General features: G+C 40.9%; 1 protein-coding gene across 5 annotated transcripts in view; it reads left to right on the forward strand.

Annotated features, from left to right (window-relative positions):
- LOC115589834 (Fc receptor-like protein 5) overlaps window positions 1–5,640 on the forward strand; it is a 36,598-nt gene extending 30,958 nt beyond the window's left edge. For 2 of the 5 annotated variants that reach the window (XM_030431010.1, XM_030431009.1), the window contains exons 2-7: window positions 15–88; window positions 2,171–2,261; window positions 2,640–2,906; window positions 4,608–4,868; window positions 4,984–5,133; window positions 5,593–5,640. In XM_030431010.1, coding sequence (XP_030286870.1) covers window positions 2,231–2,261; window positions 2,640–2,906; window positions 4,608–4,868; window positions 4,984–5,133; window positions 5,593–5,633 — 750 coding nt within the window. In that variant the 5' untranslated portion in view covers window positions 15–88; window positions 2,171–2,230 and the 3' untranslated portion in view covers window positions 5,634–5,640. Of the gene's footprint in view, window positions 1–14; window positions 89–138; window positions 183–2,170; window positions 2,262–2,639; window positions 2,907–4,607; window positions 4,869–4,983; window positions 5,134–5,592 lie in introns of those variants that run through there. The other 3 variants (XM_030431013.1, XM_030431011.1, XM_030431012.1) reach the window with 3 other exon arrangements.
- The last annotated feature ends 22,075 nt before the right edge of the window (window positions 5,641–27,715 follow it).

The raw sequence follows: 27,715 nt of genomic DNA on the forward strand, positions 1-27,715 counted from the left end.
TTTCTTTTCCATAGGACTCGGATGAAGATTACATTCTTCACGATTGCAGACATGCAGCAGAGTGGGTTGAAGCCCATACTGTCCACTGGTACGGCACCCTAGAAGGCACTTTATCAAGTTTTGTCCTCTGAAAGCCACCCTACAGCAGTGGTCCTCAACCACCGGGCCGCGGACTAATACTGGTCTGTGGGTCATTTCATACCGGCACTTGGTGAAGGCCTAACCAGGAACAGGGGTTGCCAGTTAGTCTTGACTAGAAACCTGTATGCATATCATCTATTTTATATTTTATATGAAACAATGTATTTGTCCCTGCTCAGTAAACTTCTAAACAAAAAAAATTAAAAAAAACTTTTCTGCCTCCCACAGTTCAGACCTTGAACTACAGCTCACTGACAGGATTAGAAGCTTTTATCAGTCAGGCTTCACTCAGTGTTGCAGCGAGCGCTGTTGTTTCTCAGCTGAATGCTGCTCACTTGTGAAGTTGTTGTTGTGCTGCTGTACAGCCTATAGCACTGTAATATACTGTGGTCCAGGAGGGCAGGGCTGCATATTCAAAGACTGATATGATGAACCCTGAGCATGGTTTCAGAGGACACTTGTGTTTGAGTTTGCTCAGGTTGATAATGTGGCTGCTCATGTCCGGTTTCACAGAAATGTGACTCATTAGAGCCAAAACCTGTGACCAGCATGAGGTTGAGGATGAGGTTTACTTGTTTGTTTCTCTCTTGGATTAAAAAGGAAGAGCTGCACCAAGTCTGGTTGAGGCTGCTTGCATGTGAGAAGCGAAAAAAAATGTATTGACTTGAATAATCAGTAGTCATGGGTTGGACCACAGCCATGTTTTGTGACTGTACCTGGCACATGTGACTCTATAATGCAGCAAAAATCAGACATATAAACACATGGCTAAATACTGTATTGCTTTTGTGGTAGTTCCTGTAACAAAGGTGTAACCAGGACCACATATTGCCATGATGACATGCTGAAAATATGTTGCCTCTTTCCTTCGCTCGCTTCCAAAACAAATGGACGTGCTGGCCAGATCAAAATCCTTAAGCAGGAGACCAGGAGCGGACTCCTTTCACAACCACTTGCATCTGTCACCTATAGTTTGAAAATAAAATCCAAAATAGTTTCACTTCTTGCCACATCGCAGCCATGCACACCTCACATACTTGTTGTGTCTCAGTTCAGGGTCTGCATCCTTCAGAGGAGCATTTTAAGGCCAATTATGTCACTGCGCCACACAAAGGTTGTTCCAATCTGAAGGTTGTTTCAATCTGAAGGCTCCTCCAGATGCTCCTTCTTCTCCCTGTTTTTGGAGGATGCACCGCTACTATCCTTCGTGGCCTCACATATCCCAATGCTTCTTTGCACACTGAAAAAGAAGAAAGAAAGAGAGACAATGCCAACATCCTATGGCGTAGATCGTCACTTTCACGTGCCCGGGCAGCAGAAATTGTGACGTAAGGGTGAAACATCTGGTGACGCAACCAGGAAATGCTCCAAAGACTAGCCTGTCCCATTTAACAACAACTGACGCGGTTAGCAAGGTCTCTCTGAAGGACTTGCCTTCAAAGACCGCAAAGGCAGAGTCCTTCGAAGGATGCAGACCCTGAATTGAGACACAGCAACTGACTGAAGATTGTGTTGATCACATGTGATAATATTCACAGGAAAGCTGGCAGTGAAGCAGACAGTCTACAGCTCTGAGACTGTAGCTGCCCTGTGTTGGTTCCTCACTTTTTAATTTAGCATTTTTAACACTGACTCGACACTCAAAGCTGATCAGCTGGTCAGACCACTGAATTCTCCTGGTGGCCAATACGCCCCCTGGTGGTGCTCATGCTGCTTTTGTCCACAGGGGCCGCCACAATCAACAAAACATGGAAGTTCCTTTTAGTAGCTTTAAATTTAACTTCACTCTATTCAGAAAAGGATCAATATCAGCAAAATGGAGATCAGCCACCAGGGGAGGCAGACAATACAATAAGTTATGATGGTAATGAGTAATTCAAATACTACAGTTTTACAGTTTAGGTTTATTATGTTTGTAATGTTTTGTACAGTAAAGTAAAACCGTGTGAAACACAGAAGTGAACATCAGTGAGGTTGTTTGATTTGTTCCTCCTGTCTCGTTGTCTGTCATGGTTTCCTTTGAACTCAGGATGTGGGCTGACTGTTGGCTGAAAGTGAACAGTAAGAACTCTGACAGCATCGACAGAGGATGGAGGTCGCTTCACTCTGCCTCATAATCTGTAAGAAATTTAACTTTTTCAGTAGTTTTAATAGACATACTTTGGTTGGATCATTAATTTTTAATACCAATACTTCAGGGCTTTGTTCTCTACACTGATTATTAGTTTAGATTTCACACTTTCATTGTCAAGAGTGGGTACTGAGACAAGGAAATGCAGTTTTACATCAGACCAGAAGTTAACAAGTAGAATGATACACCACGATAGATACAATATCAACAAAAGGTGCAGAATTGAAAAGGTAATAACAGTGCTGAGCTGACGGTCAGTCTGATCACTTCAGGGTGAAACACGTAGGGTTTTGATGCAGTAAGATTAGATGTCAGAGTGATGTTTTTCTTTTATCTCACATATTTTATTTCCTGTTTGAACCACCAGCAGCCACCCTGAGCATCAACCCTGACAGATCCCAGTTCTTTGAGTATGAACGCATCTCTCTAAGCTGTGCAGGGCCAGGAAACTCTACTGACTGGACACTGAAGAGAAATGTCTCATCTAAGACATCTCAGCCATGTAAGGGGGGCTTTGGATACCCATATGAATCTGTCTGCACAATCATGGATGCCGACCCGCTGGACAACGGGGTGTACTGGTGTGAATCTGAGCAGGGCGAGTGCAGCAAACCCATCAACATCACAGTGGCAGGTATGCTTATGTTTTGTTTCAGATTGTGTTTTATGCTCCAGTTTGACAAAGAGATCATAGATTGGTTACTTACATGTGATGCCCGAGACTTTACATGGAGAGGCCTTCTATGCTGGCAGAGATCAGGACTAACACGTCGTTTGAGAGCCACTTTCTCTCTCTGGCCGACCGACTGCTGGGTGAACGTGTCACTAACTGTGCACCAATCCAGGAAAGCCTCCACCGACACCCAGTGTACATCTTTGCTATTGCCATAGGCTCAATCATCAATGTGTTTCCTCAGATAGTGATTTCACAAATATTTATTTACATATAAATCTGCCAGATTATTACTTTAAATATGACATAAGGCTGAGCTGCATCATCTGTACATTGTCGTGTTAGTCTACTCTGTATTTTATGATTTCTGTCCATTCAAGACAAAAGCAAATCTCAACATGGCACAGTATGATATAAATGATGTCAAGGTGAAATGTCATCATGGTGGGTAACAAACAGTGAGGGGCGAAAGTTTTGTCAACTCTGATAAAACGTATGAATGCAAAAGTAACAGTCCAAATTGTCCAACAATTTGGAGTCCTGCCTCCACCGTGGTTTGAATGTTCCAGCTGTGTCTTTCCGTCTTTCGCGGCACTAGTGTTAAAAAAACTTCTGTAAAGAACAAAACCTGTGCCTCCTCACTCACAGCTCCTCGAAAAGCTTCCTCTGTCCTTGAGGAACATTTCAGGAACCGAGACATCCTTCAATATGGTGCATGGAAACCAATTTCTGGATCACAGCCAAGGAACCTAAAAGTCAACGAAAGAGGCCAGACTGTTGTCACAGATGTATTGAAGTCTATGGGAGATGCATGGAGAAACACATTAAAATCCAACATATCTACATCGTATGACTTCTAGTGTAAAACATTTTAGCTCATTATTTTTCATCACCAGCCATTTCTTTTTTCTTTATTTCCTGTCATCCTTTTTACTACCATTATATTTACTACACACTTGTATCCCACCTTATATTAAAAGTCTTAAGGCAGGAACACACCAGCCCAACCGTTGGACATCTGAAGTGCTTGGAGAGACTCGGACGAGGTCGGGAGCAAATATGTTTGGTGTGTTCAGGTGCGTCGGAAGCTTTCGGAGCTGTTCAGACGTTGTCTGATCCGATTCAACATGCGAAGTCTGAGGAGGAGGGCCGTCGGACGTCTGAGCCATTGGATTCTCTTATTGGTTGAGTGCCAGCTGAATGGCCGTTCTGATTGGCGGTGTGCTAGCGAATCAGCGCGGTGTGTGGGAGGGGCAGAATACTGTGTGCGCTTTGGTTTTCTACGCACTCCGTACCGTCATTTCTTGTTTTCATGTTTTGGAGTACTGGCATGAGACTAGTTTCTGTTATTATGTCCCTTCAGGACGAATTATTCTGTGTTCGTTTGGTAATGCCTTGCTGCATGTTTAGTATGCAGCTGTTTTTGTATGAAATAGTTAAGTTTCATTTTGATCGAAAGTAAAGAGAGTTGCGTGCACTAGCCTCTCGTTTACAACTCAAAGTCTTATATTGGCCCAGTCTAACACAACAGAATGTAAGAAAAGAGAAGGGAACAAAGAGACTTAGACATAAGATTGATGATTTCGATGATGATGATTTATTTTTGTAATAATACGTGTTATATTCTGTACTAAATGTTGGGTTTACCTTTCTGTATTTCAGAGGATGATGTGATCCTTGAGAGCCCTTCTCATCCTGTGACAGAGGGAGACACTGTGACACTTCGCTGTTCCTACAAGAAAAGAACTCAATATAATCCTACTTCAGATTTCATTGCTACGTTCTACAAAGACGGTAAATTCTTTGGTACTGAGCCTGCAGGAAAGATGATCCTCTCTTCAGTGTCGAGGCATCACGAAGGCTTCTACAAGTGTGAACATCCTGAGAAAGGACAGTCAGAGCAGAGCTGGCTGTCTGTGACAGGTGAGCTGATCTTCTGCTGTCTGTGTGACACAACATGCCAGGCTCTTTGAGACTAATTCAGTGTGATATTTGGATCATGTTTCATGTCTGAAGCTGATGGATTTCTTCCTCACAGATCAGCCATCGAATGCCTCTCCTTCTTCTCCTCCTACTCCTCATCCTCCTCTCATGTCTCTGCCCAACCTGGTGTGCACCATCCTGCTCTTCATCCTCTACACTGCCATCCTCATCCTCGCCATATACACGTACCGAAGGTGCACTCGAGGTAAGAACCATTGTAATAAATTTCATGATGCTGCACTGATCATCTGATCTGGTTTCCTCCTCAAAAAGACACATGTCGAAGCTTCATGCCAGAGAGTGATCTGATTGGTCAGTAGTCTGGCTGTCATTCTAATATAAGCTCTGAACACGGCTCCTGTTAGCTGTACTGTAGGTTACCATGGTGATAGACCTCAATAAAATGGGGCCAGTGCGAGATAGTGGAAAACCAAAGCCGAGCCTAAATAAAGGGCAGCTAACCCACACAGCTCACTACGAGACAAAGGCATCAGTATGTGGTTAACATGGTGAACAAGGCCAACAGAGCAGAACTGGTTGTCACAGCAACGTTGGTAGAAAGCAGGAAGTGAAACGAAGCCGTGCAAGACTGAAAAAAGGAGAAAAAAGTGGAATTCAATTCTTAAAATGTTTTCAGACATTCTCTGCTCTGGTTTTCCTGCAGCTCGAGCTGATGTTAAAAAGAGAGCGTCTGATCAATACTGAAGAAGAAGAAGAAGAAGAAGAAGAAGAGCCTGTTTGCTGCCCAATATGAATGGAAAGAAGCTGATATTCTTATTTCTTTAATCATCTTCTTTAAGCATCTCTTTGCCAGTATAACACAATGCCAACATGCTTTAATTAACCTTTTTTTTAAAAATATGCATGCACGGAATCAACCACAAACATTCTGGTTCTCAAATCTGATGAGTCATTTTCTTAAACATACAGAAAGATGGCGGACACATTGTAAATATGCTTGATGCTGTGTACCAAATATTATTTGCATTTCTTATTCCAATGTAACAATGTTTAACATTTATATACTGTGTTACGATGTTTTGACTTCTGGGCTGAACTTTGCAATAAAATAACTTTGTAACACATTTCATATGGTCACAGTCAGGAACATTTTGAGCAGGAATGTATCCGGTCATCAGCAAAATGGAAATATGTTTACCATAGAAGAACTTCGTTGGTGACGTATCCAAAAGATGTATTCACTATATGCTGTGTAATACAATGTTTTTCTTTTGTATATAAAATGTGAGAAATAATTGCTGAAATTGTGTGTGTGTGTGTGTGTGTGTGTGCGTGTGCGTGTGTGTGTGTGCGTGTTATAAACTATTAGCCAGTACAGTGCACATGATTATAGAGAGGCAGGGGCTCGCAGTCAGAAAAGGGCAGGCACATTTTTTTCAGCCCTTAATAACACAATTTGTAGATTAATTAATGTAAAATCAATAAACAAAGTACTTATAGAAAGCTAACTTCTTAACTGTGTATGCTGTGTAGCTGTGAGTCATATGCAACTGACATTTCATTTGTGTCAACAAGTTATTGTCAACATGAGTTTATTCACATCATCATAATACTGAGGTTTGGAAGACATGTAATTCAGCTGCAGATCTTAAAAAGCAATAAAACACTGTTTTATTATTAGAATATTTATTGGAGGGCAAGTGCAAACTAGAAATACAGGCTACACATCTAAACATGTGACAAAACCAATAAATGACTACTGTGACTGTTAGTAGAACAACAATGTTTACAACAGCAAAGTCACAGTAAACTCAATATCTGGAAGAAGTTTAAGATGTGTGACAGATAAAGAGCCGACACAGACAGCTGTCAGATTATTCTTAACTCTCATTAACAAGCAGTTAGCTTAACAAGCACAAATGGACTCTCTTCTGAAATATGACTCATATTTAAGCACGTTGAATAAGTGGAAGGTGACTTGTTAGCCCCCACAAGGAAGTTATGTTGATGGTTTATAACTCACAAAGGTTCAAGTCGCTCCACTGTCACGTCTCATCTACGTACGTGGTGGAGTTCTGATGAGGCAGCGGCTTCTCTCTCTCTCTCTCATTTAAAACTGATCCACTGACACAATGCTGCCAAATATGACCCTGTTGTTGTTGTCGGGTCATTTTAATAATGAAGCTCTGGTAACTCTAACAATGCCATTCTTTATCAACCATTTGTTAAGCAGCTGGTTAAAGGTTAATAAACATCTATTTTCCAAATGTTGTATTTATAGAGGACCTACAAAGGATTTGATAACCATTTTTTCACGAACAAGACCACGCCACAATTTGATGTTAAGATAGTCTATTAGGGATGTAACGATACACTAACCTCACGATTCGATGTGGTTCACGATTTTTTGTTCATGATACGATTTTCTCACGATTTTTTTTTTTTTTTTTATCAAAATGGGCTACAGACAAATTATGACCAAATAAAATGATCTTTTATTCTCAGGAAAAAAAATCTTAGAGGTGCTTTCTTTACAGAAACTCTGTAAAACAGTTTGTGTCCTCTTATAAAAAGTGCAACGTAAATGGTCATCTTAAACAACTAAATACATGAAAACATGTAATTCAGTATCTTAAATAACAAAAGACTATAAAACCTTGACCAAAAAAAGAGGTCCTTTCTTTACAGAAACACTGTTACACACTGTTTTTGTGTCTTATAATAAAAGTGCAACTGAAGTAGTTATTCACTTAAATAACAAAGAAAACTGGATTTTTAAAAATAAATCCCACATCAAAATAATATCAACATCAAGACATAAAATCTCTTCAAATAAACTAAGACTGGCTTGTGTAGCTTGAAACTTCTGGGCTAAGCAGAGCAGCAGCTACAGCCGGTTGCAGGTCGAGATATCGTTCCAACATGTCCAGGCTGCTATTCCAGCGTGTGGTTACGTCCACAATTAGCTTGTGCTCATTGATGTCCGGGCTGAGCAGTAGTTTTTGCTTCGCAGCCAACACAGCGGTGGCTGTCCGGCTCCTGTGGAAGAAGTTCACAATCCGCCGGATCCGACCCAGCAAGCGCGCAACGCGCGGTACACTCAAACCAGCCTGGGTGGCTAAATTTAAAGTGTGGGCGAAACACTTGATGTGCGGTGCCAGCCCGGCTTCCCTCACTGCCACATCCATGTTTCTCGCATTGTCGGTGACTACAGCAATACCTTGTTGTTGCCTTTCCAGCTGCCATTCAGCCACCGCCTCCTTTAGCACTTCAGCTATGTTAGCCCCAGTATGTGACTCCAAAAGAGGTCGCGTCTGAAGCACAAAGCCAGCCAACTCCCACTCGGCATTGATCACATGAGCAGTTGATATAACTTTGCGTGGCTCTAGATGTCCACCCGTCGGTCGTGATAGACACAGTATCAGCCCTTCGGAGAACCTCAACTACATGAGCTCTTACCTCCTGGTAGAGTTTTGGCACGACCACCTGGCTGAAGTGCTGTCGTGACGGGATGCGGTATCTTGGCTCCAGCGTGTTCATCAACAGCCGAAAGCCCTCATTTTCAACCACGGAAAATGGCCTCAAATCTTTTCCAATAAAATAACCAATTGCCCTGGTAATTTCTTGCGCTCTTGCGTTGTTATGGGCGAGAGCAGATGCAAAGCCTCTCGTCAGGGTGGTTTGCCCCTTCGGCAATTTTCGCTCAGGAGGTGGCGTAACGTTACTTTGCTTCTCATTGTGGTGGCGGCTAATATGCTGCTGCATGTTGCTCGTGTTGCCGGTATATGTTAGCAGTCTCTTGCAATATTTACATGCTGTTTTGGTTTTGTCTGTCCATTTCTCACCAGTTGTATTTGTGTATATGGGAAATCCAAAATGCCGCCACAGGTGATTTAAAACCGCTCGGTGCGTCCTCTATTTCAAAGTTGTTGCCTTTGATGTCTTCTGGGAGAGGCGACATCTTTTTGGGCCAGACGGGCTTCACCTGAACAGGGCAGGTACCCGCATGCTGTCAGCCAACCTGACACACGGTGTACAGCATGCTAACGTTCCAAAACTCACACCAGCTGCTCTGCACAACACTGATTGATGTCCCCCAGGTCCTTGCTCCTATCCATTCAGTTCCACCTCTGATCACCGTATCCACAACACCGGACTTGGACCTCATAGTCTCACCAACATTTCACCCATCCCCGTAATCATTACACTCCATCAGCACATCAGACACCGACATACCCATTCTGTGAACGTTAATAACCTCAGACCACTCCCAGAACAATCCCCAGTCAACAAGCCACCTGTCACCATCAACATGGCACTTTTTAATGTTCGCTCTCTTTTAAATAGAACTTTTTTAATGAATGATGTGATTTTAGATAATAAGTTAGACTGTCTTCTTTTAACTGAGACATGGCTTGGCACTGACGCACCCGCTGTTCTCACTGAGGCTTCCCCGCCAAATTTTAATTTTTTATTTTCAACTAGAGAGGGTAGACGAGGGGGTGGGACGGCATCCATTACCCACGACTCCCTAACCTCAAATGGAGTGTTTTTTAACAGTAACATGTCATTTGAGCACCATGCCTTTACTTTTAGCAGCCCTCCGATTCTCTGCATCAACGTATATAGACCACCCCATCACTCTACTTCTTTTATCAGTGAATTTTCTGACCTGTTATCAATTATCCATACCTCTTATAGCAGGATTTTAATAACTGGTGATTTTAATATACACATTGATGTTACCTCGGACCCGTTATCCAGAGAGTTTTTAAATCTTTTGAATTGTCTTGATTTTAAGCAGCACGTCATGCAGCCGACTCACAACAGAGGACACACCCTGGACCTGGTCATAACCCATGGCCTGTCCATCGGTGTGTCCTCTGTTGCCGACCTGGCTGTGTCTGACCACTACTGTGTATTTTTTAACATCACCAGTTTTAACCAAGGGGAGGCCCCGGTGAGAACAGTGAGGAGGCGCTATATAACTTCTGAAGTGGCTGCAAATTTCATGGGGATTTTACAGAGCACTCCTGCTGAAATTTTACCTGCACCTTGTAATTTTATTGTTGATAATTTTAACAGTAGACTGAAGTCAACTCTTGACTCAGTAGCTCCACTTTTAACAAAAACAATAAAAAGAAAACCTACACCCCCGTGGAGAAAAAACAATGAAATCAATGAACTGAAAAGAAAATGCAGGAGTGCAGAGAGAAGATGGAGGAAAAATAAACTGACAGTTCATTACGAGATTTTACGTCAACAACTCAAAAGCTACAATAATGCAGTCAGAAAGGCACGAATTTCCCATTTCTCACAACTCATCACCAACCATAAAAATAACCCCCGACTCCTCTTCTCCACTTTTAATATTTTAACGGCTTCTAACGCTAATAAAGTTTTTAAGACACCCACAGACGATCTTTGCGAGAACTTTGCAGACCACTTCAGAACCAAAATCAAGGACATCAGATCCTGCCTCTTATCCCATCAAGTTTTATCTGTTAACGCATCTGAACTGTTGTCCTTGCCTGAGGAAACACTGGAGAGTTTTGCCCTGGTTGATGCAAGGACACTTGGTCGAGTATTCTCCCAAGTAAACCCAACAACCTGCCCTTTAGACCCAATTCCCACATCACTCTTAAAATCATTTTATGGATTCTTTGAGGAACAGTTTTTAAACATCATGAACTGCTCTCTTCAGATGGGTGTCTTTCCCACCGCCTTCAAAATGGCAGTGGTGAAGCCCCTTCTTAAGAAGAGCAACTTAGACCCCAACGTTTTTGACAACTACCGACCTGTATCCAACTTACCGTTTTTAAGTAAAATTTTAGAAAAACTGGTTTTTAACCAAGTTAATGACTTTTTAAACAGAAATAACATCTTAGAGAAACATCAGTCTGGTTTTAGGAGAAACCACAGTACCGAGACAGCACTTTTAAAGATTTTAAATGACATCAGATGGAATTTAGATAACAAAAAGCTCACAGTGTTGGTTCTACTGGATCTAAGCGCTGCTTTTGATACAGTAGACCATCACATTTTATTAAACAGACTCAGCCATCTGGTCGGCCTCTCTGGTACTGTCCTCAACTGGTTTTGTTCCTATCTCACAGATCGATGCTTTTATGTAAGTATGGATACATGCTCCTCAGGAACCCATGAAATTGGATGTGGGGTTCCCCAAGGGTCAATTTTAGGTCCACTTCTTTTTAATCTTTACATGCTTCCTCTTGGGGATGTCATCAGGAGACACGGCATCAGCTTCCATAGCTACGCTGATGATACACAACTGTACATTGCCGTGTCTCCTGATGAAACAGATCAAATTGATGCCCTTCTTAACTGCATTGTAGACATCAAGTCATGGATGGCAGTGAATTTCCTACAGCTCAACCAGGACAAAACTGAGGTTTTAGTTATAGGTCCTGAAGGCCAGAGAGAGAAACTTTTTCCAAAACTACAACATTTTAAACCAACACAATCAGTAAAAAATCTGGGCGTGATTTTTGATTCTGAGCTGAATTTTATTCCACATATCAGAAATATGACAAAAATAGGTTTTTATCATCTTAAGAACATAGCCAGAGTCCGCCCGTTTCTCTCCTAGGCCAGTACGGAGGTGCTAATGCATGCTTTTATTTCCTGTCACTTAGATTATTGTAATGCCCTGCTCTCTGGTCTTCCCAAAAAGAGTACTCTAAATCTCCAATTATTACAGAACTCAGCCGCACGAGTGCTGACGAGGACCAGAGGGCGGGAGCACATTACACCAGTTTTAGAGTCACTGCATTGGCTCCCCGTGCGCTTCAGGATCGATTTTAAGGTTCTTTTACTGGTTTTTAAATGTCTTAACGGCATTGCGCCCTCCTACTTATCTGACCTGCTTTTACCATATCAACCCTCGCGGACCCTGAGGTCCTCCGGCTCTGGCCTTTTATCCCTACCAAAACCAAGAACTAAAACCCACGGTGAGGCGGCATTTAGCCACTATGGCCCCCGCTTGTGGAACAGCCTGCCGGAGAACCTCAGGTCTGCAGAGACTGTTGATATTTTTAAGGGAAGGTTAAAGACACACCTTTTTAATCAGGCTTTTAACTAATATTTTAAATTCTTATTCCATTCTTATGTGGTTCTATCGTATTTTATGTTGTTGTTCCTATCTTGTTTTGTTTTTGTTTGTTTTTTTGTTTTTTTTAAACAATTTTCATCTTAAATAATTTTTTTTAATTATTTATCTTCGATACTATTTTATTTTATTTATTATTATCTTATGCATTTTATCCTTTTAACTGTTCACTTCTTTAAATTATCTTTTGTCAGGGTTTTTATCCTATCTTATGTTTTTAGTTTTTAAGGGTTAACTCCAGAGTTTCCTCAGGGGGGTCCTCCACACTGGGAGCTGTGTCTGGGATGCTGCTGGGGGTGCTGTCCCTGGGTCCCTTTGGCCCAGCCAGTCGTTGTCTGTCAGGGTCGGGGGGCCTGGGCACTGGTGCCCCCCGTGGCACAGCCTGTGACTCCTCCCAGTGTGGACGGCCCCAAAGGTGGCGTTTCCTCAATCCTCAGTGCCTTGCCATGTCTCCTTATTTCCTGTAGTAAGAGTGTGTGTGTGTGTGTGTGTGTGTGTATGTGTGTGTACGTATGTGTGCATGTATATAGTACGGAGGGTGGGAGGGAGGGGCTTTCTTTATTATTGTTTTATGTTTCCTGTGTAAAGCACTTTGTGCTACATACTCATGTATGAAAAGTGCTTTATAAATAAAGTTGATTGATTGATTGATTGATTGATATCGTCGCCATGTCTTCGCTCGTTGTGCCCCGTACCTACGCAGTGACGTAAGTCACGTGACTTGATTCGCGATTCATTTTTTCTGTCAACCGGTGCGAATCATCACGCATTTGTACCGATTTTTAATCGTGTCACAATGCATCATTACATCCCTATAGTCTACTGAATTTTGGAAAGGATGGGAAGAGGGGGGTCGAGGTCGGTGGATGACGAAAGGGCGTTTGAGTGGGGCGCAGATCGGCTGGAAAGTTTAGGAACTGGGAGGTTGAGACTCAGAGTGGGGGTACGTCTCGATGGGCGAACGTCTTGGTCAGTGTGGCTTCATCATCCCCCCCACTTCTTCCCGTTGAGTGACGATGTTGAAGGCTGGACTGCTGACGGTTCTGTAAGAGGATAATGGAGAAGGAGAGGGTCTGGGGGGGAGGGTTAAAAGAACTTGGGAAGAACATGGGAACTGGTTAGGCTTGCCTACATAGATTTCACGTGTGATTGGGTCAGGGCGAGCAGGTGGTTGAGTTAATGAGGCATGGGTGTTTTGATAAGATGCGGGTGGTTGGATTGGCTGAGCCTGGGTGGCGTGGTCAAGTTCCTGACCCTTAGTTATAATAACTCCATTAAACATCAGTCGCAGCATTACAATAAAATATTGAAAGTATATTTTAGTAGTTTGAATGGACATTTAGACATACTCAAAAATGTTTCAACTGATTCCACGGTCAAAAAAAAAGTTTCATACCTGTTGAGGCCACGGCAGCTCGAGTGAGCAGCAAAATGATGAATCCCACTTTCTCCTTCATCACACTCATTCAAATCAGTGCGTGGAATACGATAAAGGTAGAAGATGTGACACCTTACCAATGATGATGAAGAATTGTCACACAAACACTTCCTCATTATGACAGAGCAGAAACTTCATCTTTACATGTCAGTGTCCTGACAACGAGAAGGGAAAAAACATGAGAGTTGTCTGACTGGTTGTTCAGCTCTGTGTGTCTGTGGGCCTCCTGCATGGTTTCTGTCTGGTGACAGTTATATGGTTGCAGAACATACTGTATATGGTGTAAGGATGAAAACATTCTCGGTTAAGGAGTTCATCCTGAAGGGTGTTCATGTAGTCTCTTCTGTGTACAAACTCCCCCAAAAATCCAATTTAAAAAAAAAAAAATGTTCATGGATCTATACTTAAAATTAGTCTGAAGGTCATCTCTGAGTAATTGTTCAAACAACTTGTTTAATTATAGAAGTCTCCAGTGTTTTCAGGTGTAATCTTTCTATAAAATCTCAGGACAGACAACTGGATGTTTCCATGCCGTCCATCACTCTGAACATGCAAATCATCAGAGATCAGACAGATACTGGATGTCCCACTCCTTATCAACTTCAGTTATCAGCTCTGAAATAATAATGTGTCTAATCCACAAACACAACTTTAACGCCTCCTGGATGTATTCTGATGAGCTTTATGAACAAATGTGTCCTCTTCAAATGTAAAGTTCTTACAGGCTTTAAAAAGAACTGGTTCTGTTTGTATCTCCACCTGATCTCTCACATGACACGATGAATATTCCTGCAGAAGCTGCTGAAGCTGAACTCTCCTCCTTTAACCAACAGATGGTTTTGGTAACACGCCATGAAATGTAGTAAAACATCCAGCAAATGACTTGACAGAGGAAATGCAGTCAGTGTGTTGCTGTTTGGTCTCACAGTTGCAGATAACTATAATAATAATCTTTAAAAGAAAACTCAGGGAAAAGTACAGCTGAATATATTATTTATTTAATATAAATGTAAAAAAAACACCCCAGTAAAAATATTTTTAAAAATAATTAATGTACAACAATTTTTTGTGTTCATTCATAATTAAATTCATACACGTTCAACATTTTATTCAAATTCAAACCTGCAGTAAAAAAACAAAAGGTTTATTAAACAGTTTTCAGTGCAGAACAAAAACTCCAACAGAACCTGGTGAGTATCACATATTTAGCACCAGTCTACATTCAGTTTATAATCCCTGAATGAATGAACACATGACAGGAACAATGGATGGATTCAAGGCACATTATAATCACTACTTTTGTTTTAACAAGTACATATATTTCTTAAAACGAAGACTGTTTCCTGTGTTTTGGCCTTCAGTGCTCATGTTAATGTTTCAGCTGTTGGAAAACTCTCCCAGAGTGAGGATGTTCAGAAACTCTGTTTACGTCTGGAGATTTGTGTAAACGATGATGCAGAAACATGTTGATCAATGTAAACTCAGGTTATGTGTCGTGATGTTGGAGTATTTGAGTTTGTGTATCAACACTGAAACACTTCACAGTGTTGGTTACTGCTTTGTAAAGTCTGAATCTGCAGTGTGAACAGATGACTTCTGTTGAACAACGTTGGCACAGTTTATCACTAATTCTTGTTAGGAAGGCTTTTGTGTTTAATGGGAATGTGTACACTGTGTTCCACCCGGTCAGTGGACTCTGCAGTAGAGCCATTTTAATCACATCAGCTCGACTTTGACCTAAAAACCTCAGACCTGAGAGAACATGCTAATTATAAAAAGCTGCATTATAAAACAATGTGTAGGATCCAGTCTAAAAGTGTGTGTGTGCACAAAAGGTAAGAAAATAATTTGATTTATAAAACAGTGTACACACACACACACACACTTATACACAATATACCCTTTATAAATCACATATATAGATATATACACATTCTCTTCTATTTAAAAGGTGCTTATCGGGTAGTAAAGATTAAGTTGCTGGTTTGAATGTTTGTTATAAAGTGAATCTATTAAAAACATGTGCTGTGAAGTTAAATGTCTCTGAGGCGTCATTATAGTAAGTTAGGTATGATGACACCTCTCACATTTGATTTCTACAACCTGGCTTCATTTGGCCACTTCAGCAATTTTCTTTGTTGACAAAATGTCCGTATTCATGGGTCAGTTTTATGGGTCAGACTAACTGGGCTAAGCTAAAGGCAAGATAAACCTGAGAGAGAACACCTGCTGTTGACAAAATCTTTGGATAAAATGATACTAGACTTCATCTGTGTAGTGCCTAGAAATACATTCTTTTCTTAAGAAATCTGAGCTTTTGAATATTTTTCACTGGAGTGTTTTACTTCAATTCAGTTGCCAGCTGCTGGAATGCCCTGGTGCACAATCACATCCATCTGGATCTGTTCTTCATTTGGGTTTTGGTCCACTGGTTCATTCATTCCCTGTGAGAAGACAAGGTGAGAGCAGTTTTACATGCAGATAATGAATCCCCCAAATTTTTTTTAAAGTATTTTTTAAGACATCATAAATCAGTCTTCTTAAAAAGTTCAAATATCTTGTAGTTTTTGAATAATGTAAAAAAAAAAAAAAGGAAAAAAAAGCTCTTTTTTTTGACAGTGTATTAAATTTGTGAAATTTTAGTCCTTCCACTAAGTTCATAATTTACCCCAAAACATTCCTGTCTCTTTTTATATTGAATCAACTGGAATAGCTTAATATCAAGGAGGAAATCCTTTTTAAATTTCATTCTGGAATTAGGAGTGTAAAAAATGGCTGCGTCCACTTTGCAACTCTGTTACTGTGATGCTGGTGACCTGTCAAGCACTTAAAAGAACTTTTTGGGGTTGTTAATTGTTTGAATTCAGTCTTTTTTATTGGTGAGATAAGAGGAAATCTCCTGCACTGATGCGACAACATCTGTTTTCTGCAAGATTATGATCTGGACCCTCTTACAGGAGTCACAACCGCCACATTGGTGTCATAGCTCCTCAATCACCTAAAATTTCCTCCAAGTTTGCCTTTAACGTTTTGTACACACATAGGACAATTAAACATGACCAAATTCAAGACATTGAGGGAAGATTTAAAGCTGTAAACAAAACAAAAAAAGGATTTGGTTTAATAAGGACCGACGGGCAGATATCTTAAACATGTGGCAGCTTTATTGGGTCGACTTTATGTTCATATTTATGGGTGCAGTGTGAGGCATCAAAGGTTCATGTTATGTAGGTGATGATGATAGTGTCCACTTTGTTGTATTTTAAGTGAAGATTTTAATTAAAGACCTGTTGGTCTGTGACAGGACATCAACTCTGACCTCCTGTATGAAAGTCAGACTACAAACTGACCCTCACACTTAATTTCTATAATGTTTCGTCACTAAAAGTGTCACACTGACTGACAGAGGATGTTAACTGTCAGTGATACTGACTGAGCTCAGAGGAGCAGCAGCTTTTAAACCAAGATATAGCCGGGTAAAACAACTTTGCAAGTTGAGTGACTGTTAAACAGGAAATGTCTCAATAATGATGAAGTTTAGAGATATCTGACTTACGTTGCTTATTTCAAAAGTAGACCACCAAAGTGATGAGAGAAGCAGCAATGCCAACAGCAATAGTCCAGGAATTCATGGTCAGTCCGTCTGTGCCATCTGAAAGAATGTAGGAGAGATGTTAGTGTCAGTGATTTGCCTCAGATTTCTAATTTATATTTCTCAGTTCATCATGTACATAATATATTCCAGTTGTTCACAGCTGCAGGAGGCTGCATGCTTCTGCTGAGAGGAAGGGAAACAAAAGCAAACAACACTTTTCAAGCGTACAGCTCTACTGTCATGGAGTGTTTTTCCACAACATGTCAAGGTGAATAGTGCTACTGCAGGTCCTGAAATACTTCAAACTGATCCACTGACACAATGGTGCCAAATATGACCCTGTTGTTGTTGTCGGGTCATTTTAATAATGAAGCTCTGGTAACTCCATGACGAGTACGTTCCACTTCCTTTAACATCTGTACTATAACAATCAGAGGCTGCAACAGCTGCACACTGTTCACCTCACTGAAGGTGTGAAGATGATCTGGAGGCTGAATTATGAAGCAAGTTCAACTTACTGTTTCGGTTATCTGGAGACACAGGATCATCCTGAAGGATCTCAGAGGGGTCGTCTTCTCCTTCTGTTAAAAAAGAGAAACTTTTTAAGTATTAAAAAGCAAGCAGCATATTTATTACATTTGTTTCAGGGAAAAGAAATGTTTTATGAGCCTAGTTTGTTCTCCAAGTTGTGACTGAATGAAGATAAGATGATTGTAACTGACAATGAAATAAAAGTTAACATATACAATGTTTTTTAAACAGTGTTGTGCAACAAAGAGGTGATATAAACATAAAAGTATGAACTCGTATCTGCCCAGCAGATGCATTGAAAATGACAGTTCAAACTTAATCTCTCCTATTCTGCTTTTCATTATTAACTAAAATAAAAACACTTTAAAAAAATAATTGTAAAAGGTTCCTTTGTAAAGCTGATTCCAAATTATGTCATCACATGATGGCTTTTATCCTATTTGCAATTAAACTCCTCATATGTAAGAGGTCGGAGGTCACAGTTCAACTTGTTTTACACAACAAGAATAAATCTATGAGGTTGGAAAAACACTGCATGGTATTTGTACATACATCTGATTTAATATCATGTAACTGAGAAAGTGACTGTTTATTACCTGTTAAGCATTGTGTGTACATTTGGTTACAAACCTCATAATAAAATAGTATGAGTATTAAGTACCTTCTAAGTTTACCGGGCAGTAGAGAAGCCCTGATACACAGCAGTAGTACAAGCCACTATCAGATGTGTTTACTGTCAGGTTTAGAGAACAATCCCCTGAGTGCAGTCCCTCCTCAGAAAGAGATGTTCGGTCTTTGAAGTCATCTCTCTGTGTCTGGGGGGGGTCAGAACGCCGAACGTACTTATGGATGGGTTTATTTTCTGTTGTTGGACCCTTAAACCACTTAATTTTCTTATTGCTGATATCCATCTTGTCCTCTCTTGAACATGGGAGAGTCACTGTGTCACCAACTTTTCCTTTAATAGTTGTAATTGGCCGCTGCACCACTGTTGAAGACAATAGAAAATAAAAAAAACAGATATAATGATTGCATCAAGTCTTTGGATCGTCTACAACAAAATACAGACAACACAAGACGCTGGTCACTGTGATTTAGAATCCAGTGATGTAGTTATTATAACAGTCATTAGATATCAAGCTGCACATTTGACAACATTCATCATCAGTGTTTAGCACACACGACGAAACTTTCGTGAACTCATGACTTTCACCAGCCGTCTGCACCAAATATCAAGCTTCCACGTTATAACTTCAACAGATTATGATGTTTTTCATAGAGACATGGAGGGGAGGGACTGTGTGAGTGACAGAGAGACAGAGCAGGGAAAAGAAATGCAGCCGAACAGACAGCTGCATTTTTTTAAGTAGTGCTAAAAAAAATAAAATCAATAGTCATTAGTCAATGTGTGGGAAACACTGATTACTATTTAAAACAAAAGCCCATTTAGCCTCCAGTTCATCAACTAGCAGCTCACTGACTGTTTCTCCTCCTGAAATACTTCAAACTGATCCACTGACACAATGGTGCCAGATATGACCCTGTTGTTGTTGTCGGGTCATTTTAATAATGAAGCTCTGGTAACTCCATGACCAGTACGTTCCACTTCCTTTAACATCTGTACTATAACAATCAGAGGCTGCAACAGCTGCACACTGTTCACCTCACTGAAGGTGAGAAGATGATCTGGAGGCTGAATTATGAAGCAAGTTCAACTTACTGTTTGGGTTATCTGGATCAGGACAGGGGTTGGCCTCTCCTTCTGGACGGTCTGGTAATAAAAGAGAAGCTCTTCAGTATAAAAAACCAAGCAGAACATTTATTATTATCTGTTTCGGGGAAAAGAAAAGTTTTATGAGCTTAGTTTGTTCTCCAAGTTGTGACTGACTGCAGATAAGATGACTGTAGTTAACACATACAAAGTTTTGTGCAACTAACAGGTGATGAAAGTCTTTGAATTGTCGGCAAAAAAATACACAACAGTATGGATATACTAGTTTGGTCTAGCTCCCGGAAGACGCGGATGTCAACAAACAGGTATATGGCTGCTTGCACAAACACACTGTTTTAACTACTTTTTTATTCATTGTGAGTCATACACGCTACAGTGTTGTGTGCTAAGGTGTCTGCTGATGTTACATAAGTTTTGGTGTGAGATGTGGAGCATGTTAAGACGCTTAAAACACAGTGTGAAGTTCTGACCCCATGCTGTTAGCGTTCAAAGCTAAATCTCGGTTCACAGAGCTCTGTAATGGTTGGACCAAATGTGTTCGCGTCTTCGGTGCTGGCAAGTCAAGGGTAGCTTGAGCAATGAAGCTGCATGTTTAAATCGACCGAAGTTCTCCTTTAAGTTTCTCACCACAAGCAGCACAGACTCCAGCCAGTCAGCCAGTGGAGGCACAGGCACAGAGACTGGCTGTATAACTGTTTGTTGACACACTTAGTTTGATTTGATTTGTTCTGATTTGGTCTGAATTTATTCTTAGTTAGACCAACAGGTGGCGACAGTGCAATATGTTTAAAGGGGGGGGGATGAGTGGAAGCATTTCAGCAATTTTTGGAGTTCAGTTAGGAGGGCCCCTTAGCAGAATTTTACCTATAGGGCCCCATGGAGGTCTGAACCACCTCTGATTGTGGCATTTTATGTATCAATGTTCACTAGTGAACATTGATACATAAAATGCAAAAGTTTAGCTAAAAGTTTCTGCTATCGATCAGTCAGACTGGCTATGGTGGCTGGGTTAACATTAGCCATGTTAGCTAAGGCTAATTAGCTCATTAGCTTTAAGTAGTTTATAGGCAGAAATGTAGACATAATGTTTTAAGTTAGCATTGTCAATAAAGACACATTATTATTTAAACATTAATAGCAGTACTTGTCTCAAACCAGCCCAGTGGCATTTTATTTGCATATTCATCAGGGAGCGGTACCCATCCAACAGTCTCTCAGTGCCGTAACAATCTCAAGCGGCACATACCGTCATGTGTCGGTGGAATAACAGCGGCATAACACTTCGAGAATCTTTATACCAGTCTGGGGATTGGTATGCCGCTGAGCAGCAATCGACATACCTTTAGTAATTTCGTTCCAGCTAGCTTGCGGCTAACTTCCTTGTTGGTCGGCTCACAGACCCTCCAGGTTACCAACAACATTATTTACTGTGTCGATTTCCGTATTCTCTAGTTTGCCTTAAAATAATGCTGGAAATTAAACTGAATTACTAGCTAGCTGGGTAATAGCCAGCACGGTGACTGAAGCAGTCCGAAAGCTGCTGCGTCATACTTTACTTTCGATTGAAAATAAAGAAGATAATGACGGTACTCTCACGTATTTTCTCTACATAAAGATCAATTTTATTTTGTGCTTTGATTTGGCGCAAGTGGCTTTTCTATTTATACCTTGAATTATTAAGCATTAGCTACTGAGTAACATCCACTTATAATAGTTTGATTCCGCTCACCTGAGTGTTCACAAACGCCCACCAGCCCGATGAAGAGCAGAATGCGGAGCAGTACCTTCCGTGTCATCACTTGTGGCTAACTAATTATATGTTGCTGTATCGTTTTACCGTCTTTACCTTACTACTCCGCTCGCACAGGAAAACACAGAAAACACAGTGACATTCTACCTGTGAAGCGGAAGTGACGTCTTCCGGTGTCCGGTGTTGCCAGACCTGACAAATAAGTGTGTATGTGTGTACATACATAAACATATATATATATATATATATATATATATATATATATATATATATATATATATATATATATATATATATATATATATATATACATATATATACACACACACGCATATATGCTTGCTATTTTCCCTGCTTCTAACACATCAATCTAGAAGCAGAAATAATAGCAAGCACACAGATTTGAGCAAGTTTGACAAGGGCCTAATTGTGATGGCTAGATGACTAGGTCAGAGCATCTCCAGAACTGCAGCTCTCGTGGGGTATCCCAGGTCTGCGGAAGTCAGTATCCAAAAGCGGTCCAAGGAAAGAACAGGATGTCATGGGCGGTCAAGGCTCATTGATCCAAGTAGGGAGTGAAGGCTGGCCTGTGTGGTCTGATCCAACACACAAGCTACTGTTGCTCAAATTGCTGAAGAAGTTAATGCAGGCTCTGATAGAAAGGTGTCAGAATACACAGGGCATCACAGTTTGTTGTGTATGGGGCTGCATAGCCGCAGACTAGTCAGGGTGCCCATCCTGACCCCTGTCCTTCACTGAAAGCAACAATGGGCAGGTGAGCATCAGAACCGGATCATGGAGTAATGGAAAAAGGGGGCCTGGTCTGGTGAATCACGTTTTCTTTTGCATCACTTGGATAGCCTGGTGCGTGTGCGTCGCTTACCTGGGGAACACATAGTACCAGGATGCACTATGGGAAGAAGGCAAGCCGGTGGATGCAGTGTGATGCTTTGGCCGATGTTCTGCTTGGAAACCTTGGGTCCTGTATCCATGTGGATGTTACTGCAGACCATGTACACCGTTTCATGGAAATGGTATTCCCAGATGGTTGTGGCCTCTTTCAGCAGGATAATGCCACAAAGTAAAAATGGTTCAGGATGGTTTGAGGAGCACAGCAACGAGTTTGAGGAGTTTACTTGGCCTCCAAATTCCCCAGATCTCAATCTAATCAGGCATCTTTGGGATGTGCTGGACAAACAAGTCCGATCTATGGAGGCTCCACCTCGTAACTTACATGACTTGAAGAATCTGCTGCTGACGTCTTGGTGCCAGATACCACAGCACACTTTCAGGGGTCTAGTGGAGTCCATGCCTTGACAGGTCAGGGCTGTTTTGGCAGCAAAAGGGGACCAACACAATGTGGCAGGTGGTCATAATGTTATGCCTGATCGGTGTGTATATGTGTGTGTGAAATTCTTTATAGTGAAGTAGTAACAAACCCTGTTTAAGATCTTAACATGTTATTGTGTGATTGTAACTGCAGTGCTATAACAAAAAAACACAGGTATTTCACAAAGATACACAAGTGAGAATGAGATGTTTGGGTGGGGTGGAGTTTGTCAGGGTCATAGAGTCAGAGTTGAATTCTTCATTTGGCCATGTGTTTGTATTTATTAGCTTGTTTGGGTCAACAGGGATGTAATTTTTCTTCCTCCATGTCATTCATTTTCTGCTTATGGTACAGAAGACACTCCACCACTTTCCGTCCCCTGGAATGGCGCCCAAGAGGACACTCCACTATAATCTGTCCACTGGAAATGGACCCTAGAAGGCACATTATCATGTTTTGTCCACTGCTGAAGATGTGAGGTCAAAGTAACACAGTTGTAGATGGCTCCTACATCATGACAAGATGGCAGTTATTAGTTTATTGGACAGCAGAGTCACGGGGGAAAAGCCCAAAGTAGCAACCTCATTTGGAAACAAGCCCAAGATTGCTTAGAATAAGCAAGCTTGGCAACCCTGTCTCTTTCATCTGGTGTTCCTGGACTGGATCGACACTTTGCTGCCTCCCACAGTTCAGACCTTGAACTACAGCTCACTGACGGAACAAGAAGCTTCTATCAATCAGGCTTCACTCAGTGTTGGAGAGAGTGCTGTTGTCAGCTCAGCTGAAAGCTGCTCGGTTGTAAAGTTGTTGTTGTGCTGCTGTATTAAATTACTGTAATATACTGTGGTCCAGGAGGGCAGTACTGCATATTCAAAGACTGATAGGATCGACCCCGAGCATGGTTTTGAGTTTGCTCAGGTTGATTTGTGGCTGTTCATGTCCGGTTTCACAGAAATGTGACTCATTAGAGCCAAAATCTGTGACCAGCATGAGGCTGAGGATGAGGTTTATAAGTTTTTCTCTCTCTTTGATTAAAGAGGAAGAGCGGGTTGTTGATGCACCAAGTCTGGCTGTTGCTGTTTGCATGTGAGAAGCTGAACAAAAAAATGTATTGACTTAAATGATCAGTAGTCATGGGTTGGACCACAGCCATGTTTTGTGACTGTACCTGGCACATGTGAGACTTTATAATGCTGCAAAAATCAGACATATAAACACCTGGACATATCCTGTTTCGGCCTTGTGGTAGTTCCTGTTACAAAGGTGTAACTGGGACCACATATTGCCATGATGACATGGTGAAAATATGTTGCCTCTTTCCTTTTAAATTTAGCATTTTCAACACTGGCTCGACACTCAAGGCCGATCAGCTTGTCATTCCATTGGAATTTCTCCTGGTGGCAAATCTGTCCCTGCAGGGGACGGTGGTGTTCATACTTTTGTCCACAGGGGCCGCCACAATCAACAAAACATGAAAGTTCCTTTTAGTAGCTTTAAATTTAACTTTATACTATTCAGAAAAGGATCAATATCAGCAAAATGGAGATCAGCCATAAGGGAAGTCAGACAATACAATAAGTTATGATGGTAATGCGTAATTCAAATGCTACAGTTTTACAGTTTAGGTTTATAAAGTCTCTCTTTTTTATGATCTGTCAATTCAAGACAACTTATATATTTACTTTAATGCAACTCACAACATGGCACAGTATGGGGTAAATAATGTCAAGGTGAAATGTCACAGTGAAGGGCGAAAGTTTTGTCAATTCTGATAAAACCTATGAATGCATAAGGGACATTTGTAGAGTCCTGCCTCCACCATTGTTTGAATGTTCCATGTTGCCTTTTCCAGTTCGGTTGCTGAAAAGACTTCCACAAATAATACACCTGTGCTTCCTCACTCATAGCTCCTTGAAAAGCTTCTTTGTCCTCACTCCTGGAGGAGCTTCCATCACATTTTTTTTTTTTCATTTTATTTAATTTAGGTCAAATGACAAAGAAAATTGTATGGTAGGATTGATGATGTAAATTTACTTTTGGAAATAAGACGTGATGTTATATTCTGTACTAAATGTTGTGTCTGCCTTTCTGTATCTCAGCAGGGGTCATGATCCTAGAGAGCCCTGCACTTCCTGTAACAGAGGGAAACAATGTGACACTTCGCTGTATCTACAAGGCAAGATTTGCAAATAATCCTACTTCAGATTTCAACGCCACATTCTACAAAGACGGTGAATTCTTCGGTACTGAGCCTGCAGGAAAGATGATCCTCTCGTCGGTGTCCGAGCAACACAATGGCTTCTACAAGTGTGAACATCCTGAGAAAGGACAGTCAGAGCAGAGCTGGCTGTCTGTGACAGGTGAGCTGATCTTCTGCTCTCTGTGTGACACAACATGTCGGGCTCTTTGAGACTATTCAGAAAATTCAGTGTGATATTTGGATCATGTTTCATGTCTGAAACTGATGGATTTCTTCCTCACAGGTCAGCCATGGAATGTCTCACCTCCTCATCATCATCTTCCTCTCGTGTTGGTGTGCACCATCCTGCTCTTCATCCTCTACACTGCCATCCTCATCCTCGCCATATACACGTACCGAAGGTGGGCTCGAGGTAAGAACCCGTTTAATAGACTATTATTACGGCTGTACTGATCATCTCATCTGGTGTCCTCCTCCTCCACGTCAAAGCTTCAGGACAGAGAGTGTTCTGATTGGTCAGTAGTCTGGCTGTCATTCTAATATAAGCTCTTAACATGGCTCCTGTTAGCTGTACTGTAGGTTACCATGGTGATAGACCTCAATAAAATGGGGCCAGTGCGAGATAGCGGAAAACCAGAGCCGAGCCTTAATAAAGGGCAGCTAACCCACACAGCTCGCTATGTGACAAAAGTGTCAGTTTGTGGCTAAGAACAAGGCCAACAGAGCAGAACTGGTTGTCACAGCAACGTTGGTAGAAAGCAGGAAGTGAAACGAAGCCGTGCAAGACTGAAGAAAGGAAAAAAACGGAAAAAAGGTGGAATTAAATTCTTAAACTGACTTCAGACTTTCTCTGCTCTGGTTTTCCTGCAGCTCGAGCTGATGTTAAAAAGAGAGCGTCTGATCAATACTGAAGAAGAAGAAGAAGAAGAAGAAGAAGAAGAAGAAGAAGAAGGAGAGCCTGTTTGCTGCCCAACATGAATGGAAAGAAGCTGATATTCGTATTTCTTTATTTATCTTCTTTAAGCATCTCTTTGCCAGTATAGCACGATGCCTATATAGTGATGATGCATGCTACGGAGCCCCAGACATGACGTGGTCAAAAAAATCAATTAAATTGTGGCCTCGTAATAAGTATAATGTGCGCACAAAATACAAATTAATAACATTAATATCATTCCTGGACAGCTAGGTAAGCAAATCGAGCGCACCTTCTCTACAAACTGCAATAGCCTGCGTGATGTCCTTAAGGTCAGAGTCTTATCTTATTCTGTTCTAGTCAATATCTTATTGTCCCGCATTTAGGCAGTGCCTTTCACTGATCATCTCATTTGAAAGTAGCATCATGTGTGTCAGACTCTCATCTGAGGGAATACAGAGGCTGTATGAGCAGCAGCGTTTAATGATGCCTGTGAAGAACAGTGAATGGTTTTGGGTGTCACCTCAGCCTCTCTCTGTATTCTGTCTGTTGAGCATGTGAATGACCCTGGACTGCCATCTAGTGGCCAGTCTTAGCAAGGTATAAAAGGGAGGGGACTATGAGCCCTGTAAGCTCACCTGTAGGCATCCTCACCTGTGCGCATCTCAATCACATTCTCCTTTGTGAAATATGAAATCTCTTTATTATTCTAATATATTTAATTAAGTAGTAACTATTTCTATTCCATTCGTTTGCTCTACATTCTCAATTGTAATTTTAATTGTGTTCCTTTTATTTGTTCTGCTTTGTTTGTCAAAGGTGCTATATAAATAAAGTTATTATCATCAAGTTATTATTTGTCTCCGCTGGGTTGGCGCTGCATCTGTGCTGCTGAGTCGCTCCTTTGTCTGGATTATTTGTGGTATTCCAAGTAAGTTTGCTTTGAACCATGTATTGTAATCACGTACTATCTTTTTGTTGATTATGTTGCTGCAGTCAGTCTGCAGTTTGTTTTATTGTTATTAGGAGGCAGATGTCTCTTCAAACGGCACCTTCAACATAACAAACAATGAGCTCCCTTGGTAAAGTGGAACGAGGTATGTGGAACTCAAATTTTGGGCTATTACTTTTATCCTTGAGGTGTCTAGATTTATATTTGGTTGATCAAGTTTTAACAATGAGTGTAAACATGTTCTAATAAATGTATCTCTTATTTTATTATTGAATGGGGGTGAATGTATTGAGGGTTTGGAAATTGTAAATCAAATGTTTCATGTATTTAATCTAATCTCTTTATTTTCTTTCTGTATTTCCTCACACACAATAAAATGTAAGCACCCGTCATGAATCTCTGCGCCTCATTTTGTTGACGCTACTATGCCACTGAATACAATCGTAGAGAGTTAAAAGTTCACTATATTATAGGCCTAATTAAATAAATGCCTAAATGCGGGATAAAAAGATATTGACTAGAACAGAATAAGAAAAGACATTCATGGCGGTTTCTAGAGAAGGTGCGCTCGATTTGCTTACCCAGTTGTCCAGGAATTATCATTAATTAGTATTTCGTGCGCACATTATACCTACTTCGTGGCCACGAATTAGTATTTTGTGGCCACGAAGTATTATTTCGTGCGCACGCTATAGCTATATTGTGGCCACAATTAAACATTGTTTTGATCTGGGGCTCCGTACCATGCACTGAACCAACCACAAACATTCTGGTTCTCAAATCTGATGAGTCGTTTGTTTAAACATACAGAAAGATGGCGGACACATTGTAAATATGCTTGATGCTGTGTACCAAATATTATCTACATTTCTTATTCCACTGTAACGCTGTCCAACAGTTATATACTGTGTTACGATGTTTTGACTTCTGGGCTGAACTTTGCAATAAAATAACACACACACATTAACACATTAATGTAAAACATTATTTGGACGCCATTAGTAAAATGACTTGTAAACTATCAATTCATGGTTTATTAATATTTCTCATTATAAGACATATGTTTATTACATTTAAGTCAAATGTGTTACTTACCACCCTCTGTGGGAACTTGTGTCCAGTTTCCATCTGTGTGCTGCACTGATATTATTTCCTAAGTGATTATTGATCCTGTCAAAACACAGAGGAATGCTCAGATTTATACTGTAGTCTTTGAAATGTTCTATATGGGTGGTTGGGTAGATCTCAGGATG

This window comes from Sparus aurata, chromosome 10 (assembly GCF_900880675.1).
Source record: "Sparus aurata chromosome 10, fSpaAur1.1, whole genome shotgun sequence".
Lineage (NCBI taxonomy): Eukaryota > Metazoa > Chordata > Actinopteri > Spariformes > Sparidae > Sparus > Sparus aurata.